The 25201-nt window shown below is 39.6% G+C and overlaps 2 protein-coding genes across 5 annotated transcripts; one reads left to right on the top strand and one right to left on the bottom strand.

Annotated features, from left to right (window-relative positions):
* Nucleotides 1-8160: 8160 nt before the first annotated feature.
* LOC147522698 (heavy metal-associated isoprenylated plant protein 23-like) lies at nucleotides 8161-8747 on the bottom strand. Its single transcript, XM_086560494.1, has 2 exons — nucleotides 8582-8747; nucleotides 8161-8497 (listed from the first exon to the last, which is right to left on the bottom strand). The coding sequence occupies exons 1-2, from the start codon at nucleotides 8733-8735 to the stop codon at nucleotides 8202-8204; spliced, it is 450 nt and encodes a 149-aa protein (XP_086416620.1). The 5' UTR covers nucleotides 8736-8747; the 3' UTR covers nucleotides 8161-8201.
* Nucleotides 8748-18391: 9644 nt separating this feature from the next.
* On the top strand, nucleotides 18392-23610 carry LOC147522697 (uncharacterized). Of its 4 annotated transcripts, none has more exons than XR_015214110.1 (7): nucleotides 18392-18711; nucleotides 20060-20133; nucleotides 20816-20879; nucleotides 21267-21346; nucleotides 22779-22905; nucleotides 22981-23071; nucleotides 23161-23610. XR_015214110.1 is itself a non-coding variant. In XM_086594799.1 (6 exons), exons 1-6 carry the CDS (start codon nucleotides 18685-18687, stop codon nucleotides 22984-22986), a joined length of 378 nt encoding a protein of 125 aa, XP_086450925.1. In that variant the 5' UTR covers nucleotides 18392-18684; the 3' UTR covers nucleotides 22987-23610. The 4 variants fall into 4 exon arrangements, 2 of the variants coding, with proteins under 2 accessions (XP_086450925.1, XP_086450930.1); XR_015214119.1 differs by adding an exon at nucleotides 22367-22497 and having other exon boundaries at nucleotides 22981-23610; XM_086594799.1 differs by having other exon boundaries at nucleotides 22981-23610.
* The last annotated feature ends 1591 nt before the right edge of the window (nucleotides 23611-25201 follow it).

Genomic DNA, 25201 nt, shown 5'->3' with positions numbered 1-25201 from the left:
CTTTCACTCTCTATCAACCTCTCCAACAAGATCATTGGTGTGTTTGTGTGAGTCATCACCCAAACATAATTGGCGCCGTCCATGGTCCTTATTGACGGGCCCTCTTCCACGTTCCTTCTTCCAAGCACCATTAATGGCAAAAACTACAAGGTCTCAGGCGAACAAGAATGCAAGAACACAACAACAACAAGAAGACGAAAATCCGGAAATACTAATCAATTAAGAGGTGATAGAACAACCGGCTGCAACAGATCTGCAAGATCAGCCTTTTCAACTCCCAGTGCCATGACAACCCAGATCTAGACGTCCGACATCTCAGGCTCCAGTAACTCACCTTCAAGATCTAGACGTTACAAATGCAAACGAAGTATATCCGGATAACATGGAGATAGGAGATGAAGACATGATGTTAGAAGTACTGCGTCAGAGGTTCAGAAGAGAGAAGGAGCATAGCAACTACTTGCAGAAGCAACTGGACAAAGGGAAGCAAGTACAAATGGATGACGCCGATGCTGCATCTTCCACACCGGCAAGAGCTCCCAGATCCGGTGAAAATCGGAGTGTATCCAACCGACTACAATTTAATTATGGTACATCCCGTCCATTGGAAACTGTCCCTGAGCATCATCACCCAAGGTCAAGCAGACATTCATCCCATTCAAGAAGACGATCCAGATCTCGAAATACCAACAACACTAGGCGTATAAGTGGTCATAACATGACAAGATCATTGAATGTTGATCATAGCGTATCAGAAAGGTGGACAACATCCACCATAAGACGAAAATCTTTGGGCGCCAAGATTAGGACCTCGAGGCAATTGCAACATGACCTTAGACATGGCTTGAATGCACAAACCCGTCTGAGGACGCGGGTTAACGACGGTTAGCCCGAATATGGCCACACCAAAGAAATGGGTCCCCGGTTCGACGGCCTAGCCCGCTTTTTTGGTACGAGGTCATGCCCAAGGAACCAGCCAAATATAGAAGCAAGCAACAAGCTGGGGAGACAACAACCATGAGATGCAACGTAGTGAAGTTACTCCTCAAGTCGTAAGTCTAGAAGCCACAGGTGCACCATTCACGGAACAACAAATCAAAGACATCATCAAGAAAACAATGACTAATGTGGGTGTCACTGAAGCATGATGGAAAGACCTTGTAGTAAATGAAGATGTCGTCGGGAGATTTTCTCTAAAAATACAAAATGCAGAGCATTAGAAAGGATTCAAACAACCAGACCTTCCTACGTTCAACGGGCGGGGAGGAGAACCAAACGATCATGTTATGGAGTTTAAAAGCGGGGGTAATTCTATGGCAAAGATGACCCCCTCTTTGTGCAAAAAATTTCCGTCGCTCACGTTAAAAGGAGAAGCTCGTTGGCTTTCCGGCTTGCCAGCTCAATCTATCGCGTCATTTCGGGAATTAGCAAAACCAGTTCCGGATCGGTTTAAGCATAATTGGACCGCCCTAAGGATGTCAACATCTTGCTCAACACCAAGCATCAAAAGGATGAAGCATTGGCAAAGTTAAGTAGAATTCGTTTCCGCCAAGTGCAAGCAGAGGTCACCGATGTCCACGGCGTAATGATCATTCATGCATTCAAGGAAGGAGTCCATTTTGATAAAAGCGAATTTTCAACTCCCTTATGCGGGACCCCCACAATCAAAATCCGATTTGTTTGCACGAACACAGCTAGTTCATTAACGTGGAGGAAGATGTTAGATCAAAAGCCTCAAGAGACAAAGACTTCGGAGTAAAGACTCAAGCGAAGGTAAAGGCAAAAGCGAAGCAAAACATATCGGAAGGACCACAACGAAGTCGAGAATACAACAAAGGTTAACACGGTTTGTGAAAATGAAGCTCATTCCATTAAATGCCAAGTACAATGTGATATATGAAAAGATCAAGGGACTTGAACTTACTTTTTCCACCACTATCCTTGCACGAAAACACTAAGTCTACACGTGGCAAAATCTTTGGTGTCACTTCCACAATGATTTGACCATGAAGCGAGGAGAGTGCAGATCCCTCAAGGGAAAAATACGAGAGGCTAGTCGACAAAGGGACAATTAGATGAGTTTGTGCTTTCAAAAGCGGTGAAACAAAATGTAGCAATGACTAGCCACAATGTCATACTAGCTGGTCATGCCAAAATCAATGATGTTTTCACGAACAAGGCAAAAGTGTGAACAACGAGCAAAGTTTGGTTTCTTACGGGGAATTTTATCCGTCAATAACATTGATTTTGTTGAAGGAATTCGTTCGAAACCCACGAGCTTGGTCCCCTATGTTTTAGTGATAGAGATCTAATTGGCGTCCATCATCCTCATTATGATCTTTGTCGTCATCTCAGCTTTGTTGGATTATGGAGAGTTAGCGATCATGATAGATCTTTGGAAGCTCTCGTCGTCATTTTTGCAGGTTGCTACAAGAACATGCAGCTGTCAGAAAATTTAATTACTACAGAAAGTACTCCAATCATTGGGTTTGACGGAACCGCAACAACTCCAGTAGGAAAAGTCTCTCTACCAGTCACGCTCATGGACAAGTCTATTGACATTGAATTCCTCCTGATGAATTGCAAGTCCCCGTACAATGCAATCCTAGGAAGAGGCGGCTCCACAACATGGTAGCGATGAGTCTCTACCTTTCACCAGCGATAAAATTCCCATCTCTCAACAAAATTTGTAAGGTGCGCGGTGACCAGATGGCTTCCCATAGCTGTCACGAGAAAGTCTTGGATGAATATCGTCAGTCGGATATGTGGGGAAATACAATTCTCAGTAATTCGCAAGCAGTGTCTAAATCAGAGTCAGCTACGCACAGTATTTATACTGCTAGTTCACAAAATGAAGGACCGCCGACTATCGACCGCCTCTTAGAAGTTCAAATTGGGAATTTAGGCGGACAAACAACTTTCATTTCGGTAGAACTGACGGAAAATGAACAAAAAGAAATGGTAGCACTCCTCAGAAAAAACAAAAAGATCTTTGCTTGGTCAGTCGAGCAGATGCCAGGGATCAGCCTAGAAGTTGCATGCCATACACTTGACATGGATCCTACCATCAAGCCATTTTGGCAGAAGCCTAGGCGCATGGCCCTGGATAGAAAACTCAAAGTCAGAGAGGAAATTGATCGGTTACTCTCAACTCAGTTCATACAACCAGTTTCATATCCGCGGTGGTTGTCTAACGTGGTTGCGCGGTCCAAGAAAGATGGTAAAATGAGAGTGTGCATTGATTTCCACGAACCTTAACAAAGCTTGCCCGATTCATCCCTACCCTCTTCCACGAATATCAGAATTGGTAGATGCCACGTCTGGCTACCCACGCTTATCATTTATGGATGCGTATTCGGGATACCACTAGATCCCGCTAGCTGTTAAAGACCAAGAAGCAACCGCATTCATCAGCGACCAAAGGGATTTTTTTGTTACCAAGTTATGCCTTCGGTTTTAAAACGCGGGGGGCTACGTACCAAAGGATGATCAACACCATATTTGGAGATATGTTGGGCAAGACAATGGAAGCTTACATTGATGACATGGTTGTAAAATCCAAGCACAGTGGCGATCACATCTCTGACTTACAATCGGTTTTTAGCCGAATTGCCGAATTCACATGCGGCTAAATCCTTTGAAATGTGCTTTTGGTTGATATCGGAAAATTTCTAGGGTATTTGATGACTTCGTCGAGGCATCGAAGCTAACCAGAACAAATTCGATCCATTCAATCCATGCCCTCTCCAAAAACCAAAAAGGAGATTCAACGACTCAGAGGCGTTTTAGCGGCACTAAATCGTTTCATCTCTAAATACTCGGACCGGTGTCATCCTTTCTTTCGGGCGTTAAAAGACTTCAAGCAAAGTGGAATGATGATTGTGAAAATGCCTTTCAATCAATTAAGAACTACCTTGTCACACCACCAATCTTGGCCGGCCCAGCCTTTCTGAGGGCAACTGTTGGAGCTTACTTGGCGCTTCTGAGATACTACGATAAGTGCGTCCTGTTCATCGATGGAGAAGGCGGTCGTCAATCTTCTTCATTAGTAAAATAAACGGGCGGAAAGCAGATATTCGAGAATTGAAAAAATTGCTCTAGCCTTGGTTCATGCTGTCAGATGCCTCAAGCCATATTTCCAAGGAAGACTAATCAAAGTATACACGGAATATCCTCTACGCAAAGTTTTCTGAAGTGCCCAAGAATCAAGTAGACTCGTGGAATGGGACATCTACTTAAGTGCTTATAGCATCCATTTTGAACCCGCGTTTCAGAAAAGGGTCATGCACTTGCATCCCTAATGGCAGATTTCCCTATCGACGATTTTGTCCCCGAAGTCAACCAAGATAGCAGTGTCTATAGCGAAACGACTATAGTTGGGGGCGAGGAAGCCCTACCAAAGCATGCAGACCCTTCATCCGATTTATGGATTGTTTACACAGATGGCTCACACAACAAATCCGGCTCTGGATTAGGATGTGTTTTTATCAAGCCAGATAAATCAACCATGGAGCTATTTCGGTTCGTTTTGGGTTCAAGGCCTCCAATAATGTAGCAGAATAATGAAGTTTGTCGTAATGCCAGCAATCGCGCCTGACTTTGGACTTAGGAGTTCGAAAATTACAAATTTTCACTGACTCACGGTTGGTGGCAGGGCAATTCTCCGGCTCTTTTGAAGCCCAAGACGATAAAATGGCAGCATACCTAGACTTAATTCACAGACTTGCTCACTAGTTTGAAACCATCCAGATTATACAAAGGCCTAGGAATGATGTTCGACATGCAGACACCTTAGCATATCTATCTGCAGCAGTAGGCATTGATGGACCAAGACAAGTTAACGTTGATTTCCAACAAGACCCGAGCATTGACTTGTCCTTAGAACAACTCGCAGACATCTACATCAACGCATGTTGCTTTTTCTATATGGATAGGGAACATCTACCATCGGACATTAATGTTGTCAATACGAGGAAAAGGAAGTATGATATTCCCTACAAGACAAGCCCGGTGAAAGGCGTTTCCCGAGAAAAGATAGAAACAAGACTCTTCAAGAAAATGATGCAGACTCCTGCCCTATACCTGAAAGTAACGATCAAGGTGACAACGAAATTGCAGAATAGCCCGACAACTTCCTTTACCCAAATGTCGTGGCAGACATCGACGATTGGCGACACCGGTCATTGCATTTTACGCCAATGGCATAGTCCGCCGAGAACCCAAGATCGCGGATAGCGTCAAAAGAGATGCATGGAAGTTTATACTTTCGTATCTTCATCCATCCAGGGAACTCTGCAATTGTGCGGGAAAGGTAATTCATTGTCTCCTATCTTTGAGGTGTCTCACAACACGAAGGAAGGAGCAGCCGTGCTACAAGAAATCCATGCGGGGATATCGCGGAAATCTCATTGAATTGGTGAAGTTTGGCTCATAAGGCAATGATGCAAGGATATTGGTGGCCTCATATGCAATTGGATGTGAAAAACATTTCCCAGACATGTATTCCTTGTCAGAAACACTATCATTTGGGTACTCTTCCATCCACTGAGCTACACCCGATTTTTTCACCATGGCCATTTGCAAAATGGGGTTTAGATATCGTTGGGCCCCTACCTAGAGCTCCAGGGAATGTTCGCTTTCTTCTCATAGCTACAGATTACTTTACCAAGTGGGCAGAAGTACAACCTTTGGTGCACATACAAGCTTCGGACATCAAACGGTTCCTATGGAAGGATATAATTTGCCGATTTGGTATCCCCGCTGAGTTAATATCAAACAATGGAAAGCAATTTGATGCAGAAGAAATACACAGGCTTTGTGCTAGTCTCCATATTCAGCACAATTTTTCTGCACCCTATCAACCCCAAGCAAATGGGCAGGCCGAAGCGACAAATAAATCCATCTTAGCAATCCTCAAACGTCGACTCGAACAGGCTAAAGGCAAGTGGACAAGGGAGTTACCAGCCGTTCTATGGGCGTATAGAACGAGTCCAAAGCGCTCGACAGGAATGTCACCATTTAACCTGGCGTATGGAGCAGAAGCGGTATTACCCATGGAAATTTTTGTTGGGACGACCCGCACCGCTGCCTTAAATGATGGCCATAATGACGAATTAGTAGCTCATTTAAAGGCTAATCTAGATGAAGTGCGCGAGGAAAGTATTGCTCGTCTCCTCCATTACCAAGCCGCAATGAAGAAGCAATATGACAGAAGCCGGCTTGAAATTTTTTCATCAGCGGTATTTGGGTCTTGTGTAGACAATCAAAGATCATCGATGCAGGGAAGCTAGGCGAAAACTGGGAAGGACCTCTTATCATTGACCGTACTGCCTCTAAGGGCGCATATTTCCTTCGCACAATTTTGGGAACCCCTCTCCCGAAACCATGGAATGCGCTCCATCTTAGGCATTTTTATCGTTAAATTGGTTTCCCATTAGTACAAATGGGTAGCTTGAGTGACAACTCCTTAATGCATGTCCACGAGACAAACTAGCTATGTTGTTTCAAATTTCAAATCATCAATAAAATTCCATTCTTCCATAGTTGACTTATTTACTTCCATTCAGTAAGGCATGCATAGTGTATATAAATTCCTCAAAAGCAATGTACAGCAAAACACTCTAGTTCAGTCACCACCACCTTAGTTTAGGTGATGTTGGTATTTAACCTACACAAATTCAAAGTTGTGGAGTTTGCGTTTGTAAAACCTTACTCTACGCATCAAAAAGTCGTGGAGTTTGCGTTTGCAAAACCTTACTCCACGCATCAAAAAGTCGTGGAGTTGGCGTTTGCAAAACCTTACTCCACGCATCAAAAAGTCGTGGAGTTTGCATTTGCAAAACCTTACTCCATGCATCAAAAAGTCGTGGAGTTTGCGTTTGCAAAACCTTACTCCACGCATCAAAAAGTCGTGGAGTTTGTGTTTGCAAAACCTTACTCCACGCATCACAAAGTCGTGGAGTTTGCGTTTGCAAAACCTTACTCCACGCATCAAAAAGTCGTGGAGTTTGTGTTTGCAAAACCTTACTCCACGCATCACAAAGTCATGGAGTTCGCGTCTGCAACACCTTACTCCACGCATCAAGAAGTCACAAGGCTTGCATATGCAATATCTTGACCCACGCACCAGAAAATCGTGGGGTTAGCATTTACAATACCTTACCCCACTCATCACAAATCACATAACAATCAAGCGGGAATGACTATATAAATGCAAACTGGTTTATTGTGTCTATCAACAAAATGAAATTTCTGTTTCCCAAAATTTTACATTATCACCTAGGTGTTCTTCATTATAAAAGAGGTTGTGCGCGAATCGACACTTAATTCAAAGCATTCCAAATCCAATAAACAAACAGGCCATACTGGCTAGCAAATTAAAGAAGCTACACGCTGCAACCTCAAATCGCATTCATCCGAGCAGCCTTAGGTAGTCAAACACCAGGAGTGGCCTAAATTTCCTTTTTCCTATTGTCTTTTCAAAAAAGATGATCTGATTCAAGCTACTTTCTTACTAGTTATCAAAAAAGATGATTTGATAACTACCCAAATCACGTTAAACAGAACTTTCTGTCTAGTATCTTGTGAGATTCTGAATGTCTATATGTGGGTTTTCCAAACTTACAAAGTACAATTTCTTCCGCTTTGTTTTTTCTCTGAATTACAAGTTTCAGTTTCCTACCGACTCTCCATTACCATGGGTGTATTCCCTACTCTACTCTCCAAAATTGAAATTCAATCAATCAGCAAAATTGTCCCTGCTCTACTTTCCACAATCCCCTTGCCAATACCAAGTTGCAATTATCTAGAACAGAGCACAAATAAATAGAAGTCAGTTTCATCCAATGCTACCAAAGGCCAAAAGGGACAATGAGTTGATTCATGACAACAATTCATTTTGCATTATAGAGAACTTACTGTGGCCCAATGACAGACTTCAACAAGCGTTTCCATGTGCTGGTCTCTCCACTGTGTGCAGACACTCTATCCTTCACGGTTTTTTCAATTGCAGGCTCCATTTCATGTACAAATGTCATAGACTCTGAGAGTCGGTTGAGAGGGTTGACTAGTGCAATCACTTCATTCCTTTGCAACCGTAACTGAAGGGTAAACTGTACATGTTAGAAAACCAATCTTCTACTACAAACAAATATCAAAAAAGACTAATGAGTTTTACAATTGTTGCCATCTCTCTTCATAATCTACATAATAGAGCATGCATTTGGATTGTCATCACTGAACATGCTGGTGTAGGGATCATCTTGCCTACTTACAGTGCCAGTGGTAGTGATCTCAATATTTCTGACATAACCAGGAGGTGCTCTCTTGTCATAAGCTTGAGCAGTGTAAGGATGGGCAACAAGGTTGTAAGGGACATAGGGCCAAATTTCAGCCTTTTTCCCTGTTGATTTAGCCTTCTTCAAGACCTTGTTTGCTTCAACGTAACCACTTACTATCACTTTCTGTTGTTTCCTATTTATATCCACAGATTTAACACCTAACAAAATAATTTTCTTCAGCATGAAGCAGTAATAACAAAACAGTACGTACTAATGAACTAGAAAAGGTTCAAGATAAATACCACTCATGGATGACAGAGCTTTTCTGACTTTAAGCTCGCATCCATCACAGTCCATCCTCACTTTCAGCTCCACAATTTGAAATGTCTTCTTCTTGTGTTTGTGGCCACTGCTCATTAAATCAGAAAAATATTCCAAAGTACCTTCAATTCCCATTGTGTTTTCTTGTTTTCCCTGAAGAGATGCTACATCGGCTTCTAGATGTCGTAAATTTATAAGTTTCCTTAAGCATTTGGGTAAACTTACAAGCTTGAAACAATTTCTGAGTTTCAGAGTTTGCATTTGGGAAAGGCTACACAGTGAGTTAGGCAATGCCTGTATATGAGTCCTGTTAAAGTATTCTAGCAGAAACAAAGTAGCTGCAATTAGCTTTAAAATTGGGGTGAAGTAATGATCATTTGCACTCTGAGAAGTATTATTTCGTCCTCTTCCTAGCAAATCTTCGCAGATGGAGGAGCTTCCTACCAAATCTTTTCACACCCAGTACTAACTTTTGATACTCGAGAGAGTGCATGGTTGGGCATATGGCCATCGGTCATTCCTAAATTATACAGTAAGACTAATATTCGTTCACAAGAAATGCACAGTCATTTGCAACAAGAATACAGAGTTTATGGCGCAACATAAGTATTTTATTCATCTAACATTCTACTTTACATCCAAACAAAAAAGACAAAGAAAAACGAAGTGCAAAAAAATTTCCAACCTATCTATCCACTATCTAGTAGACGATCGCAAGAACTATGTATGTTATGCCAAATCGCCATATTTTAAGGCGAAGTATCATAACCATCCCCCAATTCCATAGCACCCTTGCCTACTCCATCTTCAAGCCTAGGGTCTTCTATGGCATCCTCAAAGGCACTTGGGAGCAATATCCCACAAACCTCTTTCCTCGGGCAGGTCTGGTACAACGAAGTATAATGCTGCAAGGCGCCATTCATAACATCTCACGCTCGACTTATCACCTCAACGTACTTCTTGGACCACGACCTCAAGTTGAGCTTTTTCTCAAGCGGCCAATGAGAGTTTAAGAGTCAGTTCAGATAGTGTCTTCTTCTCCTCACGCAGCTCTCTCATAGCCTTCTTACATTCCTTATCTTTCCCTTTTATCGCCTGCACCATCTCCTCCTTTTCACATGACAAGGCTGCCACCTTCTCTCGCAAAGCATCGTTTCCATCTGGGCTCTAGCACTCTTAGCCTTCGCTTCCTCTTGCTCTTTCTGTACTAAATCCGCCGTCAGGGGTCCTGGCATTGCATGTTTTTCTTTCTCTAACACCGCCGTCAGCTTAGCAAAATTTTCCATGGCCTACAAAAGCAGAGTTATATACATATATATACAAGTTGAATACGATTTCAAAAGGCCATGCTAAGTAATATAGAGAGGCAACAGGTATAATGGGATTACCTTTTGTAACGTCTGCATCCCAAGGATACACAGTTCTGAAGTTTCCTCTACCTCTTTCGTGTTACTGGATCCTAATTCTGGTAGTAAAAGTTGGTCATGCATATACTCCTCAACCATTTCAACAGAAAAATCAATGTCTGCATGAGGCCTTAACGCCTCTATCACCTCGTCATCAAGAAAAATTGCCGAGACAAGTGCTAATGATTCAACTGAGGTAATATCTCCAACAGGTATGGACACACTCGTCGTTTCCACGAAAAATTCTTTTCGATCCATAGCACCATTAAGGCGGCTGCCATTTGCTCTATCTCCATAGACTGAGGTTGTCCCCGGATAATTTCAGAGTCTTTTTTAATTACAAGCATATTACTCCCTGTACCTTCATTATTCAAAGGAACAAGAGGCAGCCAACGCCCATCATCTGGAGTACCTTCAGCCCAGGTAATTTCCTTCACACCAACCTCTACACTCTCATTAGCAACTACAGTTTCTGGTCGGCGAGTCCCATTAAAGTCTTTGTCCGCTTTGCGCTTACTCCGCCTCTCCATTGAAGTAGTAGATTTGGGGAATACTTCAAGAGCTTTCAATCCTTCAACACGGGTAGTGGCAGCTTCATCTGTTATTTTTCTCTTCTGCATTTTCAAGCGAGCTTCTAAAATGGGAGAGGCAGTTACAAGGGACCTCTGCTCATTGTCACGCTGCTCATCACCAGCTTGTCGAGCTTCTAACATGGTTACTTGTTGTCGGGGAGCCTGTCGTCGCGACCCATATGGACACTTGGGAACATCAAGGGCATGTCCACAGCGTTTTTCTTCACTGTAATGGCAGCTACGAACCACTTCATTAGGCCATGACAAGTCCCAGATGTTCTCGTCCTTGTCCATGCTAAAGTAAAATCTGAGATGCTCCAAAGCTTGGCTGCTCACGTCAAAGTCCGTGGTACTTGGTCGATCACCTAAAACAAAAGCGTCGAACTAACGGAATATATAGATAATTCACAAGATAGTGATTATGCGGTGCACCCCGTGCTCCATACCTATAATCCTAACCGGGACCGCGGGTTGCATAAGGGTTCCAATTTCCACGTGCTAAGAAAGCGATTACTTATCCCGGTTTGGTACCCCTTCGGTAATCCTTTAAACTTCATCTCCGGATATGCCCATTCCACATGAAACATCGGGGACCCATCTCATACGTATGGCGTTGAGGCCGTACCAAGAAAGCGATAATTCATCGCCCCGAAGAAGGACACCGGTATCTTGGGCCAAAGTCGTGCCCTCGCGAAGACCAACCATAACGACATAGACACTTGAATCAGTGGAATCGCCACCGAGATAGAACTTCGAGACACCTCCTTGTCAAGAGGTATCATCAACCCATACTCGGTATTGCAAAAGTCACCACTAATTCCCCTCCTTCACCGGGTGTCCTTTGTCATATTCCGAAAGCTGCTCAATGCCGAAGTTCTTCAAGCGGAACATACTTGTGAGTTCATCGGAGGTTGTACTATGAGCAATTTTGTTAGTTGGCAAGGCAGTACGCTCTATCCATTTGCGTTGCAACGTCTCGCCAGCGAAACTCGTCATTGTCCACCGCGTATTGCCACCAACTTTAGCCTTCATCTCACCACTATTTTCTTTCCCATTCACCATATCGCCCTAAGATATATGAAACCTTAAATAATTGGAATGGGTAGCACTTAATATTCAGAGAGTACAAAATAACATTACCTTCTTCTAGGCAGGTAACCACGATTCGATTTCCCAATTCAAAGGTCGGTAGTTTCTTTTTTCTATTTTCATGAATATCTCTTTCTGTATCAAAAGGCCAAAGCTTGCAAGTACCCACATCTCAACTCTATGTTTGCAAACCCCAACCGATCCTTGTCACACCTTCTTTTTCCGGTCACAATTGTTTTAGATTCATTCCTTCTTAGTTAAACAAACGCTTATCAAACTTATTAGTGTGAGACGCATGTTCCCTAATTTGATTTGCCGTCATCTTTATTTCCATGGGTCCAATTAGCAATCATATGCCATCATTTACTAAATTACCCTTACTAATGTAATTTATTGCACATGGTCAAAGTCACTGAGTTTACTGGATCCGAGTTACCTGCTAGGTCAGTCGATCTCACGATTACAAAGCATTCTAAGTTAAGTTAACCTTAACTAAGTTATTCGGATGGCATCGCAGAAATTTCGATCCACCTTTGTTTCATTCTTTTATAGCAATATGATGTCTATTATTCGCGAAAGAACGAATTCCATCCCGCAAAGAGGGGCGGTGTATGTACCCGCGATCTTGGTACCCCTACGAGCGACCATCATTGGGTACCACTATAAGAGCCGCCACTAATGAGGCGGGCTTTGCTTGCCATCTTGTGGCGGTCCCGCTTGTCTACTAATGTGGCATTCGGGCATGCCCTCTATTGAAGCAATGATGCCCCACTAATATGACACCCAAGTTATATATAGCGGTCGGAGATATGTCAAAGGATTTTTTCCATATGAAGCTTTAGGAAAGATTTCATACAAAGAGGGAAATATCTCGTCAAATAAGGAAAGGGTATTTTTAGCAATAAGATTCCTATAAATACCCAACAATCATTTCAAACAAAGAACTACGTGCATTTTTTTTGAGACTTGATTCCAGAGAACAATTTGGATACGTAGGCAGCCATTGGTGGTACAATCTCTTTCACTCTCTATCAACCTCTCCAACAAGATCATTGGTGTGTTTGTGTGAGTCATCACCCAAACAGATATATTTTATTTGGAAATGTAGAATCTTGAAATTGTGTAGAAATAATTTGGATTGCATCTTGAGGTTTATAAAACGTTTTCATGTGTTATTTTGTCCTTTTGCATTGACTTGACTCGATAATGTCCCTCAGTCCATGACTCCATGTATTCCATCATGTTTTTCAGTTGGGATCTTGGGGCATACAGTAAATCCAAACATAAAATTCTGAATTGCGTAAGAAGCCACTTTCACATACATCAAAGACCATGAATACTGAGTAGTTGAGAATGCTCCCAGTGACCCACGTCAGCCTTCTTTTTTTCTCGAGACCGACACATCAGATTTAACAATAATTCGGCATAAAAAAAGAATCCTACGCCCTTTTTTGCCGATTTCAATTGTTCGTTATTCAAAATAGATAAAAACTTCATTCCATACTCTACAAAACACCCCCAACTCTACAAAAAAAAAAAATCATCTCTTCAAACCCTCAAAATTATAGAAGTTGTTGTTCTTCAGAATGATGAAAAGTCTCCTGCAGATAGCTGTCAAGAAAGTGAAGAGAAAGCATTTGCTGGAGAAAAAACATCAACAGTAATTGATAAAGACGATAAGGATGTGGTTATGCGTGAGAATCTTAAGGCCATCTTTCAGAGGTTTGGAACCATCAAGGTATTATTTTGATCAAATTCTTAATCATTTGGGTTCTCAAGCGGCATAATAACACGCCGAAGATAATTCTCATCTCTATTATTATCAAAAACCCACTGCGCATCCATAACATCATGCATAGTAACCATATTACCCTTCTCACCCATAATCCTAGACCTAACTCTCCTCAACTCCTGCATATGTCCACCAACACCCAACAACAAACCCAAATGAACACACATAGTCCTAACATACGTCCCAGCCTCACACGAAATCCAAAACACAATCAAGTGTTTATAAACATCATACTCAAGTAACTTGTATGAATCTAGTATCAAAAAAACAGTAATAAGAAAGGAAGTAAAACTTATCACTGAGGATTGTGCTCGGCACAATTTCCTTAAAAAAAAACGCCCGGTAATCAACCTTCAATCACGTCGTTCGAGGATACAACGGTGGATGAGCGTGTCACCTACCAATGACCCGATTCTGCGGTTACTCGGACCAGTTTTAATAAGAGGAAAATAATGTTGTGTTTTCCTCTTTCTAAAACAGGAGAGACCTTAGTTTTATAGATCCGAAAACGCAACTTCGGCTATTGCCTTTATTGTTTGATTTCGAATCAAGGAAAGATCTGTTACGGTTCAGTTTTGGAAAGAAGACCAAAATCGCAAAAACAAGCCCGGATTACCACTCCACGCTGAAATTGGGTGGATTTGCACCTGCACATGCGGCGTGTGTGGGCACACGCGGCGCACTAAGGTTTTCCGGAGCTCCCACCTCCCGAGAGCCCCCAAACCAAGGAGGCCTTGTGTGCCAGCGAGCACCTCCTTATATCTCTACACTATCCCTCCATAAGGACACAACCAATATAAACTTAAGAGTCTTAAGTTTAGTAACCAATAATGGGACTAAAGCCCCCCACATTAGAGTGTAGTAGATCTAAAAAGGTCATGGGTTCAAACCCATGAGGACACAAATTCATTCACATTTCCAACAATCCCCCATGAATGGAATTATTAAGAAACGAAGAAAAGAAAAACAAAACAAGAATGTCGGAGTATGAAGAAGTTATGAATGGGGCATCGAAGGTGTCATACGACTTGAACCTTCGCTTGGTGTTTTCATTGTCGGGATTACTAGTTGACCCGGTGACCTTAGTCTTGAACTTTCAACCTATATGTAAGCCAAGTCAACGGTAACACACATAACTTCAAAATCATCATAGAGTTCCCTCGGTTATTGCTTTCATTATAGCCATGAGCTTCCGGGTTTCATGAGTGCTCTAGAGAACAAGCCTATAAGTTCTCATAGGAAGCGGCTTCTACTTCCTCACTCATATAGGTGCCTCTATCGATGTAATCTTGTATCATTACACCCCATTTGGAAAAACCAGCTATAGAAAGCATTAAGAGTATTCACTCATCCTTTAAAAGATCTGAAAGGTACTACTACATCATAGGGATGGGTGCGAGTTTTCACTCTAGGTGTACCCCCACAAATCACTTGAGATAACTTGTTTCCCCATTGAACCTTGATCCCGGGATCTCCATTCACGAAGGTTGGGTGTGGAGTTATCGGTGATTTAATTAAATAGGCAATTAGTCTTTAATAGACTTTAGCCCCATCCCCCTCGATGTACTAAAAACCAGCTCTCTAGCCGGGCCTTTAGTTAAAGGATCAACTAAATTTTCTTTTGACCTCACAAAGTCAATAGCTATGATCCCATCTCTTAACAAAGCGTCGATGCGGTGTTATGTCTTCGGATTTTAATATGTCGAGATTTCCCATTATAGGAAGTATTTTTGGCCCTCAAGATAGCAGCTTGGCTATCACAGTGAATAGAGACAGGTGGAACAGGTTTAGGCCAAAGCGGGATATCCATCAAAAAATTCCTGATCCACTCTGCTTCCTCACTAGCTTTGTCTAAAGCTATAAACTCAATTCCATAGTGGAGCGGGCAATGCAAGTTTGCTTAGATGATTTCCAAGACACCGCACCCCTCGCCATAGTGAACACATAACCACTAGTGGATTTAGATTCTCGAGAATGCAATCCAATTGGTGGTACACGGTTGGATATACGCCATAATGAACACCATAATTTGAAGTATATTTCAAATATCTCAATACCGATAAGAGCATCCCAATGCTCATGGGATTTATGGTGTATCTACTAAGTTTGCTTTTACGGTATAAGCTATATTAGGTCTAGTGCAGTTCATAAGATACATGAGACTACCTATAACCCTAGAAAACTCTAAAGGAGATACACCTAATCCAGTATTTTTTGTCAAATGTATACTAGGATCATATGGTGTTCGGGCAGGTACACAAGTCAAATTGATTAAATCTTTTAAGCATTTTCTCTACATAATGAGATTGAGACAAAGTAATTCCATCAGAATTATACACTATCTTAATGCCAAGAATGACATCAGCGATACCCAAATCTTTCATGTCAAAATGCTTACTCAAAAAAGATTTAGTCTTATTGACGGTCTCTAAACTGGTTCCAATGATCAACATGTCATCCACATATAAACAGATAATTACACCAGATTGTTCCTCAAATTTGCAATAAATGCATTTATCGCCTCATTAATATTAAAACCATTAGAGATTAGCACACTATCAAATTTCTCATGCCTTTGTTTAGGAGCTTGTTTGATTTCTTTAGCCTACAAACTTTTCTCTCAAGGCCTTCTAAGACAAACCCTTCCCGGTGATCCATATATATCTCCTCTTGTAATTCCCCATTTAGAAATCTTTGTTTTAACGTCCATTTGGTGAATTCACGAGATTACGAGTAGAAGCAAAGGCTATTAACATTCGATAGATGTAATCCTTGTCACGGAGAGTAAGTATCAAAGAAATCAAACCCTTCTCTCTGTTTATAGCCTTTTTTGCTACTAATCTCGCTTTATATTTATCAATAGATCCATCTGCCTTAAGTTTCTTTTAAATAACCATTTATTCCCAATAGTTTTACAACCGGGGGGCAACTCAACCAACTCCCAAGTGTTATTGGTTATTATGGACTCATATTCACTTAGAATGGCCTCCCTCCAAAAATGGCATCGAAGAAGATGACATTGCCTCTAAATAGGTGCGAGGATCATCCTCTACCAAGAAAGTAAGGAAATCAGGTCCAAAAGAGGTGTTAGTCCTAGGTCTCTTGCTCCTCCCCGAGTTCAATTTCAGTGATAAGAATCTTCTCGAACTCTCTAGGAGCAAGTGTAGAAGAACTTCGGAGTCCCCTCCCGATCTCTCAATAAATGGGAATTTATCCTCAAAAAGACACATCCCTAGACTCAATAATGGTATTATCATCAACAAATCTATTTTTAGATTTGAAAACTAAAACACAGAGGCCTTTGCTATTAATGCATACCCAATAAAGACACAATCACAGGTTTAGGGCCAAGTTTAGTCCTCTTGGGTGTTGGTATAGATACCTTAGCCAAACACCCCACACTTTAAAGAATCTATAAGTCGGTGTCCTATTTTTCCACATCTCATATGGAGTTTTATCTTGTCTTTAAAAGGTATCTTATTCGAGAATATAACAGGGCCGTTAGCAAAGCCTCCCCCATAGGTTCATAGAAAAGCTATTGATCATTGAATTGATCATATCTTTGAGAGTCCTATTTTTCCTCTCTGCTATCCCATTGGATTGGGGAGCATAAGGCTGGAGTGGTCTCATGTACAATACCATTATTTTCACAAAATTTATTGAAAGGACCAGAATATTCACCTCCTCTATCAGACCTAACTATTTTTATTTTCTTGTCTAACTGGTTCTCAACTTCAGTTTTAAAGGAAATAAATTTAGCTAAGCTATCATCCTTACTCTTAAGAAGATAAATATGACAGAAACGTGAAGCATCATCAATGAATGTAACAAAATATTTATTACCTCCTCTAGTCATGTAACCTTTAAGATCACATAAGTCGGTGTGAATCAATGCCAACAACTCAGTGTTTCTTTCTACCTTTTTGAAAGGTTTCCCAGCATATTTAGATTCTACACATACTTCACATCTCTTATTTTCAGAAATAGGTTGGATATGTTACCTAGATGCAGGTTTTTAATTGAAACATTATTAACGTGTCCAAGTCTTTGATCAAACCATATAAGAAGAAGTAGATGCTTTATTAAATTCAAAATCAAGTTACATTGAGCTTAAACAAGCCTTCATCTAAATAACCTTTACCCACAAAGGTTCCCCCTTAGTCGAACAAATTTGTTCGACTCAAAGACAAGTTTGAACCCCTTCTTACTTAAAAGGGAACCAGAAACCAGATTTTTCCTAATATCGAGGAACATAAAGAACATCAAATTAAGCAGTGAACTTCAAATTAACAGTCCCTTTTCCTTCAACTCTAGAAGCAGATGAGTTACCCATGAACAAAGTTAACCTCAGCAGAAAAGTTACCATCCTGAACTACTACATTTGCTTGTGCCTTGTCTTTAGCCTTAGCCTTCATTTATGCCTGTTATCCTCCTCGATCCGAAGGTTGAGGATCAGATCTTCTAGGGTCATCTCAATAATCGTTTTTGTTTTTGTTGACAAACCTTAAGATTGAACACACACTAAGGTTTTGGAGCTCCCACCTCCGAGAGCCCCAAACCAAGGAGGCCCTTACGTCCTTATATCTCTCTACACTATCCCTCCATAAGGACACAACCAATATAAACTTAAGAGTCTTAAGTTTAGTAACCAATGTGGGACTAAAGCCCCCCACATTAGAGTGTAGTAGATACAAAAGGTCATGGGTTCAAACCCATGAGGACACAAATTCATTCACATTTCCAACATAACTTACTCTCATAAATAACATCTCTGCACTGAAGATGTCTTCCAAATTTGATGGTGCTAGAGATTTTGTACGAATGGGGCGGTTGCCAGATGTAGGAATTAGCCGTGGTTGAGAGAAACATGATAATTGATTGAGGAGCTGCTGATGTTGATGTTGCTGTTGTGCTTAAAATTCCGCCATCTCTTGCATTAAGGTATGATCTGAGACGACTAGACTGGAGATTGCTTCCAGGAAGATGCAAGGTAGGAACATTTGGTTGTGGCCACACCATGGATGAGTGTGAAATGCCACTGGCTGACGGAGACATCGGTGGAATGAAAGGATTAGGTGACATGACAGAAGCTGAGAAGCCGAGGACGGAAGGCTGGTAGTAGACTCAAGGCATCAGCCATTTCCATAGCAGTAGATGCAGCTGAACGGGGAGAAGGAATCAAGACCGTAATTACTTCTTACCTCCTCATGATGAGCATAAAATGAATGGAGATTTTCATTTGTATTGAAAAGGTACGAAAAACTATTAGCCAATCCTTCTATAACCCTTTGTAGATTTTGTTCTTTTTTGTCCCATCCTTTTAGCTTGAGAACTTCGAGATGCTATAATCTGTTGACGCATCTACCCTTTTTTACTACTTACATTTGTTTCAATCATCCTCTTGCTTATGAGTGTAACAGACCTACTTTGGAAATGAAAAAAAAATTACTTAAAAGGGAACATTAACAAGAAGCTAAATGATGAAAATAATCAGTTATATGCTTATATCAGCTATTGGGAGCGCATTGTCTGAAAAGTGAATCAACAAAGTGTGACCCCCCTAAAAGAATACTTTTACTATGCATGAATGCATGATCTATGGAAGACCATTTGAATCTAGAAAACTACCCTGTTTTCAAATCAGTCGAAAATGAATAAAATAATGTATCATGCTCTGTCGGTGCTGTTGGCATGTCCTATATAAGGATTTGAATTTATATAACAAATCAGTTTAAAACTACATTAGGCAATTGTAAAAACTGTTGATATCATTGGAGATACATATATTAGATATGGACAATACTTGGATGTCATTCCGACACGAAAATTATCGGCCTCGGATAATTTGTGGGGAAGAAAAACTAATGATCAGTCTTACAAGTTACAAACACACCATCTTGGCTGTTTAAACGATGATGTGTTATCGTCAATGTCCAAAATATGTTAGAGACACATAGCTCACAGGAAAGGTTATTCATGCGCCTCTAGGTCGGAGTAAATCGGTAACATACTAACATGAAACTAGAGAGGATAAAAGAGCGTGTATGACACGTATAATTCCATAAACATTTTAAAGATAAATAAACTGCCCATCAATTAAGAAGTACTCACTTATAATTCCATCTTATACTGCACATATTTTGATGAGCTGTATTTCTTTTTAATCTAGCCTAATATGAGACTATTGGTTCCTTCCTCTAACCTTTTTCTCAACTGATGTAACTACGGTATCCATTGAATGTTGGGAATGCTGTTTATTGTTATTATCACTTCTGTAGTATTTTCATGTCACTTAAAAGGTGCTTAGATCCTATATTTGTATATTGAATCTTAGCACCTCCCAACAAGCTGTTTTCTTTGAGCTCAAATAATTTCAATTGAGTAGTTTTAAAGGCAAAATGTTTTTTTTTTTTATTGGCATCATTTATGTAGAACTTCATATGGTGTCCTCTGTCATTTACTGTGTATGGTCTACTCTTTAACAATCTACATTGAATAGTATGATAAATGATCTGATTATTAGTGTTTAAAACACGTTGACTTGGGATATACAACTTCTGTGATACAAGAAATTGCACTTACAGTTTCCTCTCTGTACAGGACATGCAAGGGCTTATCAACAAAATAAACAAGTCTATAGTGGCGCCACTTCCTACATTATATTCTGGAGCATTGTGAGTCCATTTTCTTAACTCTTAAAAGAATGCATGTCGAGTACATGCTCACCAATCACGTAATACGTTCTGTGATTTAAGGAGCTGTCTGGATTGCAATATAGTGTATCTCATGTTGGTCAAGTTCACAATGGATGTGAACGAGCATAGAATCATGAAGGTTTTGATAAGTTAATTTGACAGTCTTTCTCATCTCTAAGTAGTGTCTGTGTTCAGGAGAGGGCTTATAAAGAGCATGTTGCGGAAAAATCCAGAACTTAGACCCAGTGTACATGCTTTTCTCTTTATTTTCAGTCACTGGCACCATTCGCAAGTCAGATGATCGAAATGGGGTAGTGGTCAATGTAGTAACATTCTTGAGATAGTATGGACTTGATGCGTCAAAGAGATCCTCAAGGATAACATGAATGCATGCAGTTGGATTTTTCTTAGAAGTTTGATCTTAAAACTTTCATATTGTCGTAATTGTCCAAGAGAATGTTATGAAAATGATTATATCATGGTGAAATTTTGAATGATGTTCCTGGGGTTGACTCCTTTAGACCTTTGAGTCAAATGCGAAGATTCCGTCCATGTGGAGCTTGGACGTAGACTTGCATATGGCTCAGACTTTATTTTCATGTTTGTTGTATCTATCAATTATTCATTTGTAACTTACAAGACTTATCTTCTGTTTTTCCAGGCTGCAGATTTGCTCCGACACCCACACCTTCAGCCTTATGTTCTCCAGGTGCCAATTTTGCCAGGTAAACATCTTTTCTGTTGATTTCATCATAAAATGTTCATTGTAGGTTTAAATTAGGTGTTCTCCTTGGCCTAACGCTCTAACATAGTAACATTGTAATCCATGTGATTCTTAGCCTCTTAGGTATTTTAAGTACCATCTTTTCTAGGTGTCTGTTTATGATTGGTTGTCGTATCTTATATGTACACTACTGTAATGAGCACTTACCCCGGTGTAGGTATGGTATATAACCTGGAAACAATGTCACAGTTTAATCGGAACCACCCATTCAAAATGACTAATGAATATGTTTGAGTATCTCTTGGTCTCGCTTTCATTTAGGTGTAGGCTCAATAACAAAATGAGCATAAAGTTTACTTTCATTCAACTGTTTCCCTTTCCTTTCTAGGTTTCTGAAACCAAGTTGCAATACCATTCAATGCGGCAGTTGAGAATAAGGATCAGGGACAAACTACTTTCCAACAAATGGTGAGTCGACTTTTTCCTTTCCATAGTAATTAAGTTTTTTCTTCTAGTTAATTTTTTGGAAAAAATTAATTTTGGAGAGATGGATATAGGATTTGTCTAAGGGATTAAATGAAAAAACATAACATAGATGATTGCTAATTTAGTTGATTAGTACTTACTCAGCTACTAATTAATACATCTGATCTAACCGTCTTCAGTGATAAGAAATACAAGTTACTATAACCTTAGAAAAGTGTAAGCAGCTGCAAGATAATGAGGTGACTCCACTTAACATACCAATGTTTTCTACTTTTGAGCTTGACCTAATGACTTGAGTCATAGACTCATAGGATTGAAAAAGTATGCTCAAACATAGACCTTATTTTCATTTTTTACTGAGCCTTATTTTCTTTACTGATTTTTCTATGTTTATTCCGAAGGATGGATGATTAATATATTGATATGTGGTGTAGATTCATACTTGATATTTAATGTTTTATTTTGAACTGATGGTTTTATTGGGTTCATGGATAGATTGATGAGTTTATGAGTATTGTATTTTTACTCTCATAGAACTATTCTAATTATCTTTGGACTTGAATGATTGTATGGGGTTTGTACCATTAAGTCCAATTTTTTTGGGGTTTGTACTATTAAGTCCATTAGTGTACGTGAATGATTGTATGGCTCAAGAGGTAACGTGATTGACTGGAAGCAGTAGTGACTACTTTGTTTGATTATTAAGGAAAGTAACATGTGTCAAGTACTATAATAACAGCTATAGGAAGAACTTATTCCAATGACTATGAATTTTTTTGAAGTCTTTGCACTCTTGGAAGCCATAGTGTCTTCCAAGAATAATGATTATACAATTATAGGTACCAACAAGAATTTTTTCGGTTTGTCGAAATAGTTATCAAGGTAATAGACTAGCATGCTGGTTATATAAAGAGCAGATTGGAGAACACTCTATGTGTAGGTTTCCAGGGATTAATTCAACTTTGAATTTTCTGTAAACATGGAAATTTATGCTTTCTTAAGAGTTCTATTGGATTGGTTCTATTTGATCAACCCAAACGGGATGAAGTGCGGATGGGACAATTGCTTTTGGACTTGGCTTCCACAAATGAAGATGTTAAGTGCTTCATGGAAAATAGTGGTATATCTTATATGTACGTAGTGATTCCTTCCCATTTGCTATGCATTTTTTATGTCATTCAAAATATTGCTTATGCTTCAAGTTTGGGTAGAGAAACCTAAATGTTTACTTGATCATAATTGCGCAGCATGGTCTTTGTCGAACCATAAGGTTACAAGTTAAACCCCAGACAAACTTTAGATTTTATAACAAGAACAAAAAGGAAAATAAATGGCCCATAAATAAAAGTAACTTATAGTAGTTGTATGATTATCTGTTGATCTTATTTTGAAAGCCTTTTTCTTGATGTTAAAGTGCTGCATTTTCTGAAGATTCAAATCAAAGAGTTGTTCAATTGGGAGCTGAAAGCATCGCAACAAGCATTCCTCGGAAACCTATTTCTTCACATGGAGCTTTTGAACACTCAAAGATTCAAAGCAAAGTAAGAAAGACAAATATTGAATCCAAACTTAAGAAGATAGATGAATTTCTATTAAACTCCCTTGCATCTCTACAGAATTAAACAGATGGAGCTGAAACGATGTCTGTGCTATATATCTCAAGAGCTGAAAGCAGTTTAGCTTAAAAAAAGCAACTCAGGAAATACTGTAAGAACTTTATTCTCAGCTACCATCAATTGATGTTGTCGCATAATAAAACAGATGGAGCTGAAGCAACACCTGTACCATCAGAACAGTTCAAAGCCTTCCATCTTAAAGAAGCAACTCCAAAAGTACCTGACGAGCTTGAATCCTTGATACTCCGTCCCCACCAACTGATGTAACAACAAGGCCTAAGTCTTCGCATAATCAAACTCATGTCACTATTAAGCAGATTTTAAGTGCACATTCTGCACGGGAATTGATTGTCAACTGGCTTGAAGGTCGAGGCAAGTCTGTTGTTTGCGAAGCTATTATCAAAGAAGATGTGGTGAAGAAACCAATGAAACATTTTTTTTAGGAATCTATTTTACATGTTTGTTTCGGTGGGATGATTTTCTCTTGGTTGCTCTTCCTAAAGAATGTTGTCATCATCATCTTGCACATGCCCAAGCTAGAACATGGTGGTCATTAACCAAGTACACCCTTTTAATTATTAGATTTATATGCTTATTTTTATTTATTGGGTATTGAAGTTTTTACTGTAATGCATTTTGGGTATTGTTGTTTTCGATTTAAATTGGGTATATTGGATAATTGAAGTATAGGTTTTGTGCTATATTGAAGTATATTGAGAAAGTGCACTTATTAACAAATTTTAATGAGCATTTTAAAGATGGGTTTAACCGGGTAACGTTAAATTAGATTAATTGAGTTGACTAGATGATTTTGTAACATATAGAATTAGTTCATCACAATCTGGATTGAAGCCAATGTGTTTGGATTTTATTTTTCCTCACTTGGATGCTATTCTATTGTGTAATTTGTCCTAGCACTGAGAGAAGTTTGGCTCGGGTCTGTGAAGCTTTTAAATGATTAGTTATCAATATGTATTTAAGTGGACATTGACTTTTGAGTCTTTAACTATCCATGTAGCAAGTCCGGCCATGGGCCGGGCTAAATGGCTAGTGTAAAACAGCAATTGAGTGTTTTCTTCATTCAAACTTCAAAGGGTAGCCTATTTGAATTGGGCTCTGTAATCCTTAATCTTATTTATCTTTCTTCACTTGGATTAGAAGATTGTATTGGTTGTAGTTGTATCTATTTACTTAATTTATTTATGATCCGCATATGAAGAGATTTGCCCCATTACCCCGTATAATTCTGTCTCCTACTATCTAGTATCTTGTGACGACCTTAGGGAACATAGGCTTTATACGGGCCTTACTTAAGACTTGGTTGGAATGGAGGCCCGAGAACGCACGAGTGAATAGTGATTGAGCAATGGTACCGCTAAGATTCATCTTATTCACAAACTAACTGATAAAATGGTATGGTTTTGATGCTCTACCATGCATGTTTTTTTTTCAACAATCAAACACAATCTACTAATTTCTTTTCTTATGTCATTATTTCCTTCGAGCTTCTAATTTTGGAAATTACAAATTGAATTTCCAAGAAAAAAAATGGAAGACCAGAGCATATGTTATAGAATAATAGCTAGAGTGTTCCTGGACTTTAGACATATCCCCCTCCTCAAAATTTGATTTGTGTGTGACGAGTGATGTAAAATGACATATATGTTATGAGATTTTATAAGAAAAATCTTCATTATTTACGAAGAAGCAAAAACAAAGGGTTGAAGTCTTGAAGACAAGGGCATAGAGCGTGTACGTCATAGTTCGTGATTCCGAACGAAATTTTGGAATTCCGTCTGAAATTTCAGTTTAAAAAAAAATAAAATTCCAAATATAAAGTCGAAATATTTAAAATTTTGAAATCAGTTGAAATTCTGAATATAATAGGAGTCAAAATTTAATAAATTTCGGTTTTTAGATTTGTCGAAATTTAAAAAATTTCGAAATTCCGAACTATGGTGTACGTAAAAAGTCGGGATGCCAAATCAAGTAGTATGGCAAATGTTGTTTACAAGCTAACAAGCCTACAAGGCTACAAGGCAAAGATTGGACAAAAGAGTTACCAGGGAGATATCTTCGAAGTGATTTCATATTCTCACGATTTCATGTACCAATAGAGCCTTATTATTTCCCATTCAACCAATTCATTCTTTTTGTTTTTGTTGTTGAACACTTGAACACGATCGTATCTTGGTCGGATTTCACCAATACATAAATTATT

The sequence above is a fragment of the Coptis chinensis genome, chromosome 1 (assembly GCF_015680905.1).
Source record: "Coptis chinensis isolate HL-2020 chromosome 1, ASM1568090v1, whole genome shotgun sequence".
Lineage (NCBI taxonomy): Eukaryota > Viridiplantae > Streptophyta > Magnoliopsida > Ranunculales > Ranunculaceae > Coptis > Coptis chinensis.
Note: the sequence above shows the minus strand (reverse complement) of the source record. Positions and strands in the feature narration are given on the sequence as shown.